The following is a 15,146-nucleotide window of genomic DNA, read 5'->3' as shown; positions in this document are numbered from 1 at the left end:
CCTCTCTTAGCCCTGTAGTTAGAGTGAAATGTATTCCAGTAGATATTTGACAGCAAAGTCTACTTAAGGTAGGTTACAAACCAGTTACTTCAATGTTGAAACAAACCTCAGTGTTAACAAAGAGCTGAGCTTCATTATCTTACTGGAGGGCATATAATTAGAACCATGATAGTGAGGGTGATGCCCTGAGAGGAGGGGGGAAAAAAAAAACTTTAACAATTAGAGAATTAGATTATAAAAATTTCCTCTTTAATCAAGGCTTTTAACATGGAACAGATTTCTTGGAATAAAATGGAAAGTTTCCAATATACTGAAACATAAATCAACATACACACAACACCTGGCAGGAAAAAACCCCAAACAGCCAAGTTTACACAATCCCTGTAATAGCCGTGGTCGTATTCTCAGATGCTTTCTCCATCTGTCAAGCGTGTTCTGCTGGATTCAGAGCTCACGTAGGTTTTGGGGGTCACACTTAGCTGAGGCTGCAACCCAGAGAGCACTCACTCATCCAGCTGGGCTATGGTCCTTCCTGTCAGTTCTGCTCAAGAAGCAAAGCAGTTACCAGCACATTCAGTGTATTGAAAATCCTTTAAATATCAAAGTGAGAAACAAGAAGGCAACACAATTATGTCATCAGGAAGATGTTAGCAAGTGAGGACAGCTGTGTAAAGCTTGAGGCTGAAAAGTGGCTCCCCAGCTTCATTTCTTTGGTTTCTTGGGCAGTGGCCGCCGGAACAGCAAGATGTGAGGTTCTGAAAGAGTGAGAGCTACAGAGTAAGTGAAATCACACCATCCCATGCACAACCTATAGTGTATTCCACTCCCACTTCCCAGCTATCACCACTTAGATCTTTGTAACTAAATGAAGAGTTAAGCATATGGCCTTAGAAGCAGACCCAGAAGCCTGGCTTGTGTGCCAAGCACAGAATTGTTAATATCAGTTTTCTTGCCTTTTCTGTAGCCCCGGGGTGTCCTTTATTAGTTTTGCATGGTAGTTTGGTGTCTGGTGCCTTATCAAGAAATATACTTTCCTTGGTTTATTTGGAACACATCTCAGAATTCACTTTCTGATAGAGAATGAAGAAGAGGCCATAATCTCTACATCAAGATATATGGGGCCTTTAAATATATATATATTCTGATTGAATTAGAGACTAAAGGAGTTTTTTTTTTCCCCCCCTCCAGTGACAGGTTGCATCTGAACCTCCCAGATACTTTATTTCTTATTTTTGGTCACTCCTGTTTTTCTAGATGGCTGGTGAGTTAAGAAACCCACAAATCATCCCCACCTATCATTCCTTCATTTCCTTGGTCCTACATGGTTGCTTTCAGCCATTGCACTGACCTGGTTCATGGATCATATAATGGACCCATCCCTGACTCTGCTGAACACCAAGATTCCTCCATTCAGATTCAGACATCAAATGAGTTTTAGGGACCAGCTTGGCTATGTCCTTGGGCAACATGACATGCCTGTAATAGAAACGTGGGAAGGTGGGAAATTTGTATCAGAACTGGGTACAATCTATCAGATGAGGGGGCTAGCAGGTAAAGCCAAGACAGACAAGAAAAGAGAAACCAGTTTGTAATGGCAGGGAGTTTATAAAATCTTATTGTAGTGCAAAGGCAGCTAGAAATAAAGCCCAAGTTACAGGCCAAGTTACGTAAATTCTCACGAAAGTATATTAGAAAGTACATATTAATGAATAACACCCGTGAATGAGTGCCAAAATTATAGCCACTTACAGTCCTCTAGTTGATTACTCTTAAACAATATAATGGGAGCCCCAGAACACACACACAGACTGTTAATAATTAGGGGTGGTTCTGAACAGGGTTGTAAGGAAGAGAGAGAAGTGATTTCAGAGAGGAAAGGCCTATCAGGCAGTGCTGTGTGGAAGAGCCAGAACATAAAATCAAATATATGGAGAAGGAAATGGCAACCCACTCCAGTATTCTTTCGTGGGGAATTCCATGGACAGAGGAGCCTAGCAGGCTATAATCCATGCGGTCGCAGAGAGTTGGACATGACTTAGCGACTAGACAACAACAAAGATATCTATTTATACATTTATACTTTTATAAATTTCTATGGCCTATGTATAAAATGTCCACAATCCCCTCACTTTTTAAGTTTTACAATTTACAATTTTACAAACACCTGAAGGCAAACATTTTTCTCATAATCCATTTGGTTACTAAATCTGAGATGACCTGAATTTATCTGCTGGTGAAATAAAGACTTTTTTACCCGCCCCTGTCACCAAGAATGAAATAGAAAAATCTTCTCTTTTAAAATCTATCCTCATAAGTTACATTTTTCAACTCTGAAAGGATGTGCCACGAGACTTCTTTGGGGGAGACTCCATGCTTTCCTAACCAAGGATAAGTCTCCTTTTATAGCAAAGAAATTACTACTTGAATTGGGGTGACCCAGACTTGATTATTATGTTCAGTGACACTGCACTGAATGCTCTCTCTGTGCTAAGTAAAAGGGATTTCACCCCCCCACCCCCCACCTGTAAGTCAATTCTGGTTTAAATGTCTGAAAACAGCTTACATCCTAATAAGCCAATGGCATAAAGACTGGCTTCCAGGGACTATTTAGACCAAAACAAAACAAAACAAAACAAACCTTTCCTTAAATCAAATATCACTGCCAAGACTTACATCCTCCAGAGGATGAAACTAGTGATGTCTCCCTAGCCCTGCAAAGACATTTTAAGCACACAATTTTAGTTAGCCTAGTTCAGATGTAGAGAACAGCTGAGGAAAAGAGTTAATTGGGTTCAAACAGGGCTGGAGTGTTTTTTTTTCTTTTGGTCGGGATTGTAGTTGCAGCGTGTGGGACCTACTTCCCTGACCAGGGATTGAACCCAAGTCTCCTGCACTGGGTGTTTACCATCTTAGCCACTGGACCACCAGTGAAATCCCAGGGCTGGGGATCTTTTCCCAAGGATCGGACATAAAAACAATGCAGGCAGGGTTATTTGACAGCATACACCAAGTTCTCCAGAAGGCTCAGAGCCCTGCACTAGGCTCAAGAAACACACGAAAACCAAGCTTCCAGTTGTTTTAACTATTAACGCTTACTACAGATTAGTGGAATGCCAACATTTGTAAAATTCTTTGTGTTGCTTTATTTTCTAATCTAGAATTATGGACTTAAGAGCTTATCAAATGCAAACTCTGTATGGAGTCCTTTCTTTATCATGTTTGGTAAATCCTATGTGCTCCCACCACAACCTACATGTACATAGCTCTATTATACCAATTATCATCTTCTTTCTGAAGCCTGTCAGTATTTCCACATATTTTTTAGGTCTGTTGAAAGCAGGGACCATGGCTTATCCGTGTACTTTAGCAGAACACCTGAAACCTATAAACACTCCATAATTGTTTCCCAAGTAGATGCCCTTCAAACATTTGACGGTAATCTATTAGGGCCATATTAAGTCTTTCCTCAGTGGTTCTGGTCAGTTTTACTCGATTCCAGTTCCTCGAAGCCCCCCTTCCTAAAACAAATCAGACAACCACGCCCCTTTCCCATGGATTAATAAGCAACACTCAGGCTCTCTTAGAACTCTCCTCACTTTGAAGACTCGAAGAAAATTCAAGCTTCGCCTTTGCCACCTTCTCCCAGAAGGCTCTACGGTGTGGCTGTAATACAAGCAGTCTCAGGAAGGCAAGTTCAGTTTACTCAACTGAGGTGAGAGAATGGTCCAGAAACCCGCAAAGCTGAGGGTGGTCAGTATTCTAACATTCGAACACTCTAACCACGACCACCCATGCCTCCTTCCAAATTCGCTATCACTCTAGGGGTTTTTTTTGATTGCCCCCCTACCTTTCGCGCATGCGCCTCACACTCTCAGCACACCCATTCCCGTTAACCTCCCGCGCATGCGCCAACTCTGCAGTTTTCAGTCCCCGTTACCAACTTCTCGTGCCCTCAGTTGTCAGAACTCACGACCTTGATATTGCCCCCGCGCCGGCACTAACCGGTACTCGAACTCCTCGTCGTCGTATTTGTCCGAATAGTAAATTTGTTTGTGCGACATGATCACTCTGCCTGAGGACCTTCAGCCCCGCGCCGCCAACCTCCGAACAACTCCCAGCAGCACGCGCTCCCACCCTCTTTGGCCTCGCTTTCAAACACGCCGCCTGCGCTTTCTATTGGTCCCTCTGCCGGAAGGCGGGACAACCCCACCTTCAAGCCTCCGATTGGCTTAGGTTTGCTTCTACTCAAGTCCTCATTGGAATGAACATTGCTCAAGAATTGCCGTAAGTAAAAAATAGACGTTTTATTGGCTATCACTGCTACTGTGCTCGTCCGCGCACTGCCATTGGTTGATTCGGGAAAGAGGGACGGGTGAAGGAGGGACAATGAGGTACAGGGTCAGGGGTTAGTGAGGCCGGAAGTGAGTGCAATAAAGTTTCTCCAGGGAGGCCGGGCCCGGGGAGAAAGTTGGAGCGGCAACCTGAGGAGACAGTGGCGTGATCCGGAACCAAATCGGCCCGCGGTGCGGTGCGGAGACTCCATGAAGTCCTGGTGAGTTGGGACATTTTTCTTCTTAGGTGACCCACTCCTCTACCCCGGAACCCCTCTCCCGGGACCCTACTTCCGGTCTTCATTTACAAGTCCCGCCCTCTGCGACCCCCTCCCCGGAAGTCCCACCTCCCAACTTCAGGGGGCTCTCCGAACCCCGACTTATATTCCATTTACTGTCCCCAATCCTACCCTGTCGTCCAGCTTTCCTGGAAGTCCCACCCCCAGACATGCTTCCAAACCCCTGCATTAGTCCTTCCGATTCCCCGAAACCCCGCCTTCTCGAGACTATTCTCCGTTAACCCCTGTCTATCAAAAGCCTAACTCCCAAAAGGGCAGAACCCTGCTACTCAAAGAACTATTCGAATTCGTGAGGCCACGCCTCCCTAAGGGTTCCGCCCCTTTAGAAGCCTCGCCCCTTCCTTAATCCACGTCGGATCGTCCAGAAGCCTCGCCTCCTGGGAGTCTCTGGTGCACGCGTCTTGAGGGGCCACGCCCCTTCAGGAGCGTTATCCCGGTTGGACCCTTGTCATCGCCTCAGGAGCTTTGTCTTCAATCCCAGAAACTTCACCTGCTTGCGCTTCCTCGTTCCTTTTCTCTTTGGGGCCCTTGGCTCAGTTTTCCTGAGCTCTTAGGCTCCACTGGATAGGGTCAAAAGTTCACATCTCTGACTCTGTGGAGTAAGAGATTAGAGGCAGCCCTTTCCCTCTCCCTTAGCCCCTTCCAAGGGTGGACCTACTTGAAGGGGGCTGGACTTGGGGTTTGGCACGAGAGTGGGAGGGAGACTTGCTCACAGATTCCCTGCCCCACTCCCTGAGTTTCCCTTCCCAGGACCGACTCCACCCCAGAAACAGCTGTTTGTCTCATACCTGTACGACGGGAGCTGGGTAGGGCCGTGGATTTGTCGATGTGTGACATGTGGGTGTGACAGAAGAGAAAGTTTTCTACCACCTGAAGACGGTGGCTTGGAATGGGTGTAGGTAACAGTGTCCTTTTTGATGTTTGATTTTTTTTTTTTAAGGGACTCTTCAGGCCCCACCACTTCTCTGGCTCTTCCCCTCCCCCAGACAGAGTTCTAGTCTGGGCATTTCTCCTGGTCCTGCTTGCCCAGCCTTCCCTGCTGGAAACATTCCTGAGGCTTTCGCCATTTCCTGCTACTTTCCGCCTCTCTTGCCTCCTCCTCCCTGCTGAGCTGAGAAGCCACATGCAGCTTCTTCCCCACACCCAGTCGTTCAGATTCCCAGTAGCAATCCCCTTTCTTCCTTCAGATTGCCAATAGCAATCTCCTTTCTTCCTCCGTAAATTTAAAGAGCCCTACTTCCTCTTTCTTTTCTAAACATGCCCACACCTGTAGGTCATCCCTTGTCTCTGGATTCTGCAGGCACCCACAGAATGCTCACCTCTAAAGATAGGATATCCTGGTGTGTGCTTGTGTGTGTGTGGGGGGTGGGGGGCGGTGAGGCTTTGGCAGAATACTTTCCTCTTTCTCTGTTTCTGAGTGCTGAGGCCTTAGGAAACAGTGATAGGTTTTCTTCTCAGGAGTGGTGCATGGGGTGGTAAAGCTCTCCTGGGTTCAGGACTACGGGGGCGGTGGTAAGCACAGTATCTAACATGTTTTCATTGTCAGGATTGTTAATCACTGTAATCACAATAATTTGCATTTTTTTAATATTCTGAAGTAAATTTAAAGATAGGTAATTCCGAGGTGAGCCTGCTGAGGGTATATGTATCTTTTACTACTACTTCTATTTGGTTGCTTTCCAACTTCCCCTGTGGCCTCCTGGAGCAGAGCTGTGGCAGGATGCTGTGGGTGGGAGGAATGAGTTTGGGACTGTTCCCTGTGTCCAGCCTCAGTCCTCTTCTGGCACCCCTTTCTCATGAGCACAGATTTGACTTCTGCGCCTCTGTCCCTTCCTGGCCACTTCTCTTGGACAGCCGTTGCACTGCCCCATCTCCTGTGGTCAGACTCTTTCCTTGATATGAGGGGTATCATGCTCCTTGGTGGATACCTGCCCTCTCTCTGGTCACTACTAAAAAGGAGGGGTATGTGTTCACCTGGAGGTCTAGGGATCTGACCTTAGTGTCAATGCCCTGGCCACCCCTCACCCCTTCTGCCCTTGACAGCTTACTTTCCTGTGGAAGAGGGGGGCAGAAGAGTATTTGGCTTGGGCCTCTGCTCCTTGGCATGGTAGGCGCCATGCATGGAGAACAAGCCTCCACCAAACTGTCCTCTGCTCCAGCTCCTGCCCGGTGGCTCCCTGATGTGCCACCCAGCTTGGACTTTATTCCTCTTACTTTAACAGCTTTGCCTTTCCTCTTGGCCCCTCCCTGCATCCACTGGGACCATGTCCTTCTTTTTCCCATTTCTTTAGCTCCCTCCACAGCTGTGATAGCCAAGGAGGCTAATGGCTCAGGCTCCCTAGGGCCACCACCCCTCTGTGGGGCAGTGGTGGGGGGGCGCTGGGGCTGGAGGCTGAGGGAATTTGAGTGTTCAACCAGGACAGGAAGGGAATTGCTGAGCTCAGGGATCCCCTCCCTTTCCCACCCCCAGCTGCCTCTGTTTCCTCCCTCAACCTCCTCCTCGCCCGCCGCCCCCCCCCCCCCCCCCCCCCCCCCCCCGGCCCCACCGGTCCCTCAGCTTCCTGCTCTCTTTGGCCTGCCCTTGTCCGGTCTGGATTGATCCAGACCTCCTCTTATCGCCCTCCTTTCCTTCTCACTCCTCCATCCTCCCCCAGCCCCCACTTTACTCCTCCCCCAGTTACTTGTTTGTATGGTAGGGTGGGGGAACCAGGCAGGGGGACATGGATCCCTCTGCCCTGCGAGAGTTCTGGGTTGGGGCAGTGTTGGGGGCTCAGCCCCTCAGAGCCTGTGAGTCAGCACTGTCCTTGGGATTGGTCTCTCCCCTTAGCTCCCCGCCCCTGGGGAGGAGCTAGGCAGCTCTAGGTCCAGCCTGTTCTGTTCTCAGCCTGAGAAGAGGCTCCAGGCTGGGCGGGGATGGGGCCTGAAACTGTCTGGGTCTGAGCCGGGGAAGCCAGAGCTACTTGTCCCTCTCCCTCTCCAGGACCCTTGAGATCCCTGGGCCATAGAGGTCCGATCAGGCTAAGGGCCTGGGATGCCCCCTGCCTGGCCCCCTTGCCCTGACTGGCAGGGGGGCCAGGCTGGGTAGCAGCCTCCCTTTCACCCCAGCCATGGATCTCCTGCCCCCCAAGCCCAAGTACAACCCACTTCGGAATGAGTCTCTGTCGTCGCTGGAGGAGGGGGCCTCAGGGTCCACCCCACCGGAGGAGCTGCCGTCCCCATCAGCCTCGTCCCTGGGGCCCGTGCTGCCACCTGTGCCTGGGGACGATAGCCCCACCACCCTGTGCTCCTTCTTCCCCCGGATGAGCAGCCTGAAGCTGGCCAGCCCAGCTGGGGGGCGCCCAGGCCCGAAAGGGGAGCCAGGAAGGGCAAACGAGGACGGGGAGGGGGTCGCAGGGGCAGTCATGCTGGACTCAGGCCCCCTGCCCCTCCTCCAGGACATGAACAAGCTGAGTGGAGGCGGCGGGCGCAGGACTCGGGTGGAAGGGGGCCAGCTGGGGGGCGAGGAGTGGACTCGCCACGGGAGCTTTGTCAATAAGCCCACACGGGGCTGGCTGCATCCCAACGACAAAGTCATGGGACCCGGGGTTTCCTACTTGGTTCGGGTGAGTGAACATCCTCTCCCTCCCACTCCCTCCCGGACCCCTCCAGTTCCTCTGCTTACTAATCTCTTTCTCCCCCCCTGCTCTTCCCCAGCAACTCCCTTGGTTTCGGTGTCCTGTTTCTTAAACCTTTCTTGCCCCTTCTCCAATTCTCTCACCTCTTCCCTTCCAGCTCTGTCTGGGGCCCCTTCCTTCTGGTAACTCCCCTACCCCCACCCCGCCATGCTTAGCACAAAGCCCAGCACAAGCCCTTAGTAAGTGTTGGAATGAGTGACTCTTGACTATCCCCTCCAGTCTCCTCCCCGCTTTCTGGAGATGTCACTCCATCCCACCCGATGCCCGTCACGCCTTCCCATAGGCATGCGGTCCGCCTAGCTTGCCCTTCTCTCTTTGCCCCTCTTGTCCTGCATGTTGTGGGGTATATCCGTGGGCAGTGGCAGAACTTCTTCATCCTGACTTCCCTGAGGGACCAAGGAAGGAGAAGTCCCAGGGCCCTTTGTGAAGAGGGGGGAGGTGGCTTACCGGTGTCCCCTGTCCCTCCCCTCAGTACATGGGCTGTGTGGAGGTCCTGCAGTCTATGCGCGCCCTTGACTTCAACACCCGGACTCAGGTCACCAGGTCAGTGGGGCTTGGGGGAGGGGCAGTCCCAGGATTCATGAGAGGTGGGGAGAATGGGCCACTTGGTGGTGCTAGTGATGGTTTATCTTTAGGTGGTAAAGGGGGTTGAGAGAAAGTTAGGGAAGTGAGTCTAAGTCTTAATGTAAAGGGGCAACTCTGCCCTGGCTCCTTATTATCCAGCCCAGGGAGTTGTGGGGGAGGTGGGCAGAGGCAGCTAGCAGCTAGAGCTGGAGTGGAAAATGGGGGTAGCTGGAAGGTTGCTGCTGCCTTTGGGAAGGGGATGGGACATTTGGTAGCTAGAAGGGGGTGGGGCCAGACCCATTGAGGCCCTAACCCAATCAGCCAGGAAGCGGCCTCTCAGTGTCATCAAATATTAAAGGCCCTTAATTCAATCCACCACGACAAAGAGCCTGGAGTGCCCCTGGAGTCTGGCCTGGCCTTCCCCTCCCCCAGCCCTGTGGCGGCCCCAGCCGAGTGGGAGGCAGGCTCTGGGTCTGAGTATTCCTCTTTCCCCAGGGAGGCCATCAGTCTGGTGTGTGAGGCTGTGCCGGGTGCTAAGGGGGCAACAAGGAGGAGAAAGGTACCCGGGGTCTGTGGGGCTAGGGATGCTGGGAGATGTGGAGGAGCAGGGGGAAGGCTAGTGTGGGGCAGGTGGGGAGAAGTCCAGAAGGCAGGAGTGTGGGGGTTTCCTGGTGTGGGGGACCCCCCAGCTTCTGAGACCCGTGGGCCCTTCCCTAGCCCTGTAGCCGTCCACTCAGCTCCATTCTGGGGAGGAGTAACCTGAAATTTGCTGGAATGCCAATCACTCTGACCGTCTCCACCAGCAGCCTCAACCTCATGGCCGCAGACTGCAAACAGGTTGGTGGGGTGAGGCGGCGGGGGTGGGGTGGGCAGAAACATCGATGGGAGGGCTAAATGGGAACTTGGTTATGAGGGTAAGACACTGGGAGAGAAGGCTTGGGAGCAGTGGAACAGTAGGGAAGGAGCAGATTAAGAGAACATGCGTTGAGAAGCCAAAAGGATGAGACTGGGACGCCAGGGTCTTGAGCCAGTGGTGGGCGGTGCCCAGTAGACTCTGAGGCTGCCTGATGCCCATCATTCCCTTCCTTCTCCATCCTCTGCCCTAACCCTCAGATCATTGCCAACCACCACATGCAGTCCATCTCGTTTGCATCCGGCGGGGACCCGGTGAGTTGGGGAATGGAGCTTAGGTGGTGGGAGGAGAGTAGGGGGCTAGGGATTGGGAGGACACTGGCAAGAGAAGTGAGCCCGCTAGGATTGCGGCAGTGTCTGAGAAAGGGGCCTGAAGGGGTCAGGAGTAGGGTGGGGCTATACAGTTTAGCTAACTGGCCTCTTCTGCCTCTGTCCACCCCAGGACACAGCCGAGTATGTTGCCTATGTTGCCAAAGACCCAGTGAATCAGAGAGGTGAGGTGTGGATGGGGAGCACTGGGTGGGGCTGGCTGTCCAAGGGGCAGGTGAGCAGGACCCGGGGGCTCCTCCTGCCGAGGGCCCCTCCTGCCGAGGGCCCCGTCTGTGCCTCCTCCCAGCCCCACAGTCCCCCCGCCGCCCAGCTCCCTAACAGCCTCTGCTGCACCCCCAGCCTGCCACATCCTGGAGTGTCCCGAAGGGCTTGCTCAGGACGTCATCAGCACCATTGGCCAGGCCTTCGAGCTGCGCTTCAAACAGTACCTCAGGAACCCACCCAGGCTCGTCACCCCCCACGACAGGTGCGCGGGTGAGGCAGGTGGGGGCGGGGGGCAGCCCACTCCCGGGGGCCCCAGACCAGAACTGGAAAAGGAGGCCTGCTCTTCCACAGTCCAGCTCAGAAAAGGGCAGGGAAGGAAATAACCTGCGTGCCCCTGCTTCCTGCTATTCTTAAGTTTCCTGTGGCCGGCAGGAAGGTGCTCCGTGGCCCTGCCCGCTGCAGGGCCAGCTTTTCCCGTCGGGCGCCCGTGGCGGGGCTGCAGTGCAGGACGTCCAGCTTGTCCCTGGCTAGACGGGCTTCTCTTTTCCCAGCCGTCTCGTTTCTGGTCTGTCTTTTTGTGCTTCTGTCCATACGTAGTTTAGTTCTTCACGTTCTTGCCTCTAGAAGCCATCAAGAATTTGGGCAAGGGAGGATGGCTCTTTCCTGAGATGGTCACGTTTCCCACCTCAGACCAGTAGGATCGAGTATTTAGAGGAGGGGTTGGGATATTCTAGGGCACCCCCTCCCTGGTTACTTGGTGTCTCCCCTCCCTCTTGGGAGACCGCGTGACGATCAAGGGCATGACGTTAAGGCAAACTCTGAATTGACACTCGGCTCCACCAGTAGCGGTGGTGGTTCAGTCGCTAAGTCATGTCCAGCTCTTTGCGACCCCATGGACTGCAACACGCCAGGCCTCCCTGTCCTCCACTATCTCCCAAGGTTTGCTCAAACTCGTATCCATTGAGTCGGTGATGCCGTCTGACCATTTCTTAGTTGTGTGACCAAAATCTTTTTATCCCTGATCATCATTTTCCTCAACTAAAAAACTGGAGAAGGAAACAGTATGTGCTTTATCGGTTGCCCAGAGAGTGAAATGATTATACGTGAAACACCCATCCTCAGGCCTACCCCTCAGGGAATGCCCCATACGTGACCACTGTTCCGTTCTCCCTCCGTCCTCCCATCCACACTCCTTTCTCCCTCCTGTCTCTCTCAGGATGGCTGGCTTTGATGGCTCAGCTTGGGATGAGGAGGAGGAAGAGCCCCCTGACCATCAGTACTATAATGACTTCCCGGGGAAGGAACCACCTCTCGGGGGTGTGGTGGACATGAGGCTTCGGGAAGGAGCCCTCCCAGGGGCTGCTCGACCCACTCCACCCAGTGCCCAGACCCCCAGCCACCTGGGAGCCACGCTGGTATGTTGCTTGGATGGAGGCGGGTGGGGCTTGGATGGGAGCAGCTGGTTAGGGCCTCTGGTTTCACTCTGTCTTGGTCCCTGCAGCCTGTGGGGCAGCCTGCTGGGGGAGACCCAGAAGCCCGCAGACAGATACCGCCCCCGCCACCCTGCTCAGGTATGAAGGGGACTGAGGGGCAGAGGGGAGTGAGAAGCAGGGCGGGGCCCCTCTAAAGCCTCCGTTTTCTCAGCAGGCAGAGAGCTCTTTGATGACCCCTCGTACGTCAATGTCCAGAACCTAGACAAGGCCCGGCAAGCAGGGGCCGGGGCCGGGCCCCCCAATCCTGCCATCAATGGTAGTGCACCCCGAGACCTCTTTGATATGAGTAAGTGTGCCTCTCGCCTTTCTGTGTCTCCATCTTCTCACTTGATTCCTCCTCTTTTCCTGCCTCTCTGCTTTTTGCTTCCTGGCCTCCCCTCCCTAAAGGTCTAGGTCCTGAGCATAGGGTTGTGTCAGCTGCCTCTCCTAGCCCTCTCTCTGTATCCCCAGAGCCCTTTGAAGATGCCTTGCGAATGCCTCCACCTCCCCAGTCAACAGCCATGGCTGAGCAGCTCCGAGGGGAGCCCTGGTTCCACGGGAAGCTGAGCCGGCGCGAGGCTGAGGCACTGCTACAAGTCAACGGGGACTTCCTGGTGCGGGAAAGCACGACCACGCCGGGCCAGTACGTGCTCACCGGCCTGCAGAGTGGGCAGCCCAAGCACCTGCTCCTGGTGGACCCTGAGGGAGTGGTGAGTGTGGCAGGGGTGTAGGTGGGCATGGCAGAAAGGAAGGTGCAGTCCCCTACCTGTGGCTCTGCTCCTGCCTCACTGCTTCCTAGACTTTGTCTGCTGGGCACCTCTGTCTGGGCCTCCCCTGTTCCCAGGTGTCTGGCATCTCCTTCGTCTAGTGGTTTAGAGTTCCTTCCCTTCTCACATCCCTCACCTGAGCTGTATTCCCTTCAGTCCTTGCCAGTCCCCAAACGTTGTGCCCTTGAGAGCTAGAAAGTGGTCATCTCACTAGTCCCTCTTTTGACAAATAAGGAAACCATCCGCCAGAATTGTAGTGCTCTATGTCAGATGTCTAGAGGCGAAATATCCTGAAACTTTTCACAAGAGGAGCCAGGGGCCTCCCCAGCTCCTGCAGACTCAGGAGTCAGACCAGAGCCCTGTCTCCTGTCTGCGCCGCCCGCTGCCCCTCATGACTTCACTCTTGTTTCTGCAGCAGTCTCAGCCTCCTTTGCATGTCTTTTTGTGTCCTGTGTATCCTCTTCTTGGACATACCGCCCTCCTCCAGGTCAGGGAAGGAGTAGCTAGCCTTCAGTTTCACGACTTCTGGGCTCATGTCTGTTCTGCCTTTTCCCAGTTCACTGACTTGCCCATTCCCACATCTGTCTCCAGCTTCTCTTCCCAGAGAAGCCTCAGTGATCAGAACTGAGAGCCCTCCCTCTCCTGCCATCTTTTTCTCCTGCCTCAACCCTCTTGACTATCCCAGCTTCCTCGGCCTTGGAGACTGAGATTTTATCTGACTCTTCACCTGAATCTCCTTTCTCTGTTCCCACTCCCCAGGTTCGGACAAAGGATCACCGCTTTGAGAGTGTCAGTCACCTCATCAGCTACCACATGGACAATCACTTGCCCATCATCTCTGCGGGCAGCGAACTGTGTCTCCAGCAGCCTGTGGAGCGGAAACTGTGACCTGTTCCAGTGCTCTCTCTCAGAAGACGGCCTGCGGTCCCTTCCACCCTATTCCCTGACTCTTTGGACCTCACTTGGGAGTGTTCGTGGGCTTGGCCTTGTGTAGGACTGGGGATACTGTGGACACTGGGTTCAGCATGCAGCTGAGTGAGAGGGTTTGAGTCAGGAACCAGGGGTAGAGTCCTGCTTCTCCCCAAACCTCACCAAAGTATTAATGTACAGAGTGGCCCCCTTCCCTGGGCCTTTCCTGTGCCAACTTGATACCCTTTTCCCCAAGGTGGGTGCTGGAGGCCTGGGCAGGATGCTTCCTGGTAATGGAAGATGTTCTGTGGTGATAGGCCCAGTGGAGTAATCACCCTTTCAGGGAAGGGGAACTGAATCATACCTTTAGTCTACCCCTGGGCTCAGGGTACCCCAGACTCCTCAACAACCCTCCCTCCCAGCATTCAAATTTTGTGCCTTTGACCATCTCCTAGGTCTGAAGATATTTTATGCAAAGAGTTCTTGGGCCCCTGAAGTCAAGGATGGGGGTGCTGACAGCTTCTTGGCTTCTGGGACCCCGTCCTCTCCTCGCTCAGCACCTCCTCCAGTTTAGGTTGGGCCAGCAGAGGCAGGAGTAGCAGCTGTCCCCTCTCCCTGGGATGTGCAGCCCTTAGAGACTGCCGCGGCACCCTGCTCTCAGCCAGTGGGGAGATGGACCCCTCCCTTGCTCAGTGCCTCCTGGCTGGGGCCCCTCACCCAGGGCTCTGTATATACATTTCGTAAGCCACCCCCCCCCCCCACCATGTTGCATGCATGTTATACTCTACAGCCAAAGTACAGCCCTTCTTCCTGGCCTCTGCCCTGCCTCCCCCTGCAGGGGTGGTGAGGGGGGTGACGGAGCTGCCATCCCAGCTGGATTTGGTCGAGGTGGGAACAGGGGCATTGAGACTTTAAAGCAGTAGACAATCCCCAGATACCATTGGTAGGTTTGGAACTGCGTTTTTTATTTTATATGCATATATTTTAGGGCTGTAGATTTACTTTCCTAATTTGTTTTCCAGAGCTTATTCCTGAGCACAAAATGATGATAATCGATGACATTTATACATCACCTCTTTGACTTTTTCAAAGCCCTTTAACGACTATTGGCATTTTCCTCACCCCGGCCTGTGGGGCAGTTGGAATCGGTAGCATTATCTTTTCTACGAGAGAGACCCAGAGAAGTGGAGTGTAAGCTAGGACTACAGAAACTTGGCCCTCCCACTGCGAGGCGGGGAGGCAGAAGTTTGGCTGTTAGTTTCACACGAGGCGGGGTCACGGTTATTTAATCCCTTCTCCAGGCCTCGCCCTGCAGCAGCAACAGAGGAGCCGGTCCTGCTCTGTCTTTAGGCTTTGTAGCTAAGGGAGAGTGGACTATCTAAATCCTCGCCTCCCTTTTGTTCTTTTCTTTTTGTTTGGATGTTTTCACGGGTCTCACTTATACCAAAGGGAAAGAATCTTCATTAAAGTCCATATTTCTTCTACCTCGGCCTCTAGGTCTCTGTCTCAGCTTATTGTTGGCTCTGGGCGCCCCCCACGGCAGGAGGAGAGGCTGGAGGCCGGACTCGGCCTCACCTGGACTCGCTTGGGTCGCACTCGAGTGAGAACTTAAGGAAGGATTCTCGTAGGAGGGTGCGGCGGGGTGGGGCGTGCGGGGCCACCATGCCAGGGGATGTTCGTGTCT

General features: G+C 53.0%; 2 protein-coding genes across 11 annotated transcripts; one reads left to right on the top strand and one right to left on the bottom strand.

Moving 5' to 3' along the window:
• Positions 1 to 227: 227 nt before the first annotated feature.
• CKS1B (CDC28 protein kinase regulatory subunit 1B) lies at positions 228 to 4,153 on the bottom strand. Of its 2 annotated transcripts, none has more exons than XM_015092281.4 (3): positions 4,003 to 4,153; positions 1,349 to 1,476; positions 228 to 770 (listed from the first exon to the last, which is right to left on the bottom strand). In XM_015092281.4, exons 1-3 carry the CDS (start codon positions 4,059 to 4,061, stop codon positions 703 to 705), a joined length of 255 nt encoding a protein of 84 aa, XP_014947767.1. In that variant the 5' UTR covers positions 4,062 to 4,153; the 3' UTR covers positions 228 to 702. The 2 variants fall into 2 exon arrangements, with proteins under 2 accessions (XP_014947767.1, XP_014947768.1); XM_015092282.4 differs by having other exon boundaries at positions 228 to 755.
• A 267-nt stretch (positions 4,154 to 4,420) lies between these two features.
• On the top strand, positions 4,421 to 14,946 carry SHC1 (SHC adaptor protein 1). 9 transcript variants are annotated; one of them, XM_060414801.1, is made up of 14 exons: positions 4,421 to 4,552; positions 5,381 to 5,525; positions 8,065 to 8,232; positions 8,777 to 8,847; positions 9,364 to 9,427; positions 9,586 to 9,705; positions 9,982 to 10,035; positions 10,223 to 10,274; positions 10,450 to 10,576; positions 11,531 to 11,729; positions 11,816 to 11,885; positions 11,962 to 12,093; positions 12,258 to 12,496; positions 13,313 to 14,946. In XM_060414801.1, exons 2-14 carry the CDS (start codon positions 5,520 to 5,522, stop codon positions 13,439 to 13,441), a joined length of 1,431 nt encoding a protein of 476 aa, XP_060270784.1. In that variant the 5' UTR covers positions 4,421 to 4,552; positions 5,381 to 5,519; the 3' UTR covers positions 13,442 to 14,946. The 9 variants fall into 9 exon arrangements, with proteins under 9 accessions (XP_060270784.1, XP_014947762.1, XP_060270786.1 ...); XM_015092276.4 differs by having other exon boundaries at positions 11,959 to 12,093; XM_060414803.1 differs by having other exon boundaries at positions 5,368 to 5,525.
• The last annotated feature ends 200 nt before the right edge of the window (positions 14,947 to 15,146 follow it).

Source organism: Ovis aries, chromosome 1 (assembly GCF_016772045.2).
Source record: "Ovis aries strain OAR_USU_Benz2616 breed Rambouillet chromosome 1, ARS-UI_Ramb_v3.0, whole genome shotgun sequence".
NCBI classification, from domain to species: Eukaryota; Metazoa; Chordata; class Mammalia; order Artiodactyla; family Bovidae; genus Ovis; species Ovis aries.
Note: the sequence above shows the minus strand (reverse complement) of the source record. Positions and strands in the feature narration are given on the sequence as shown.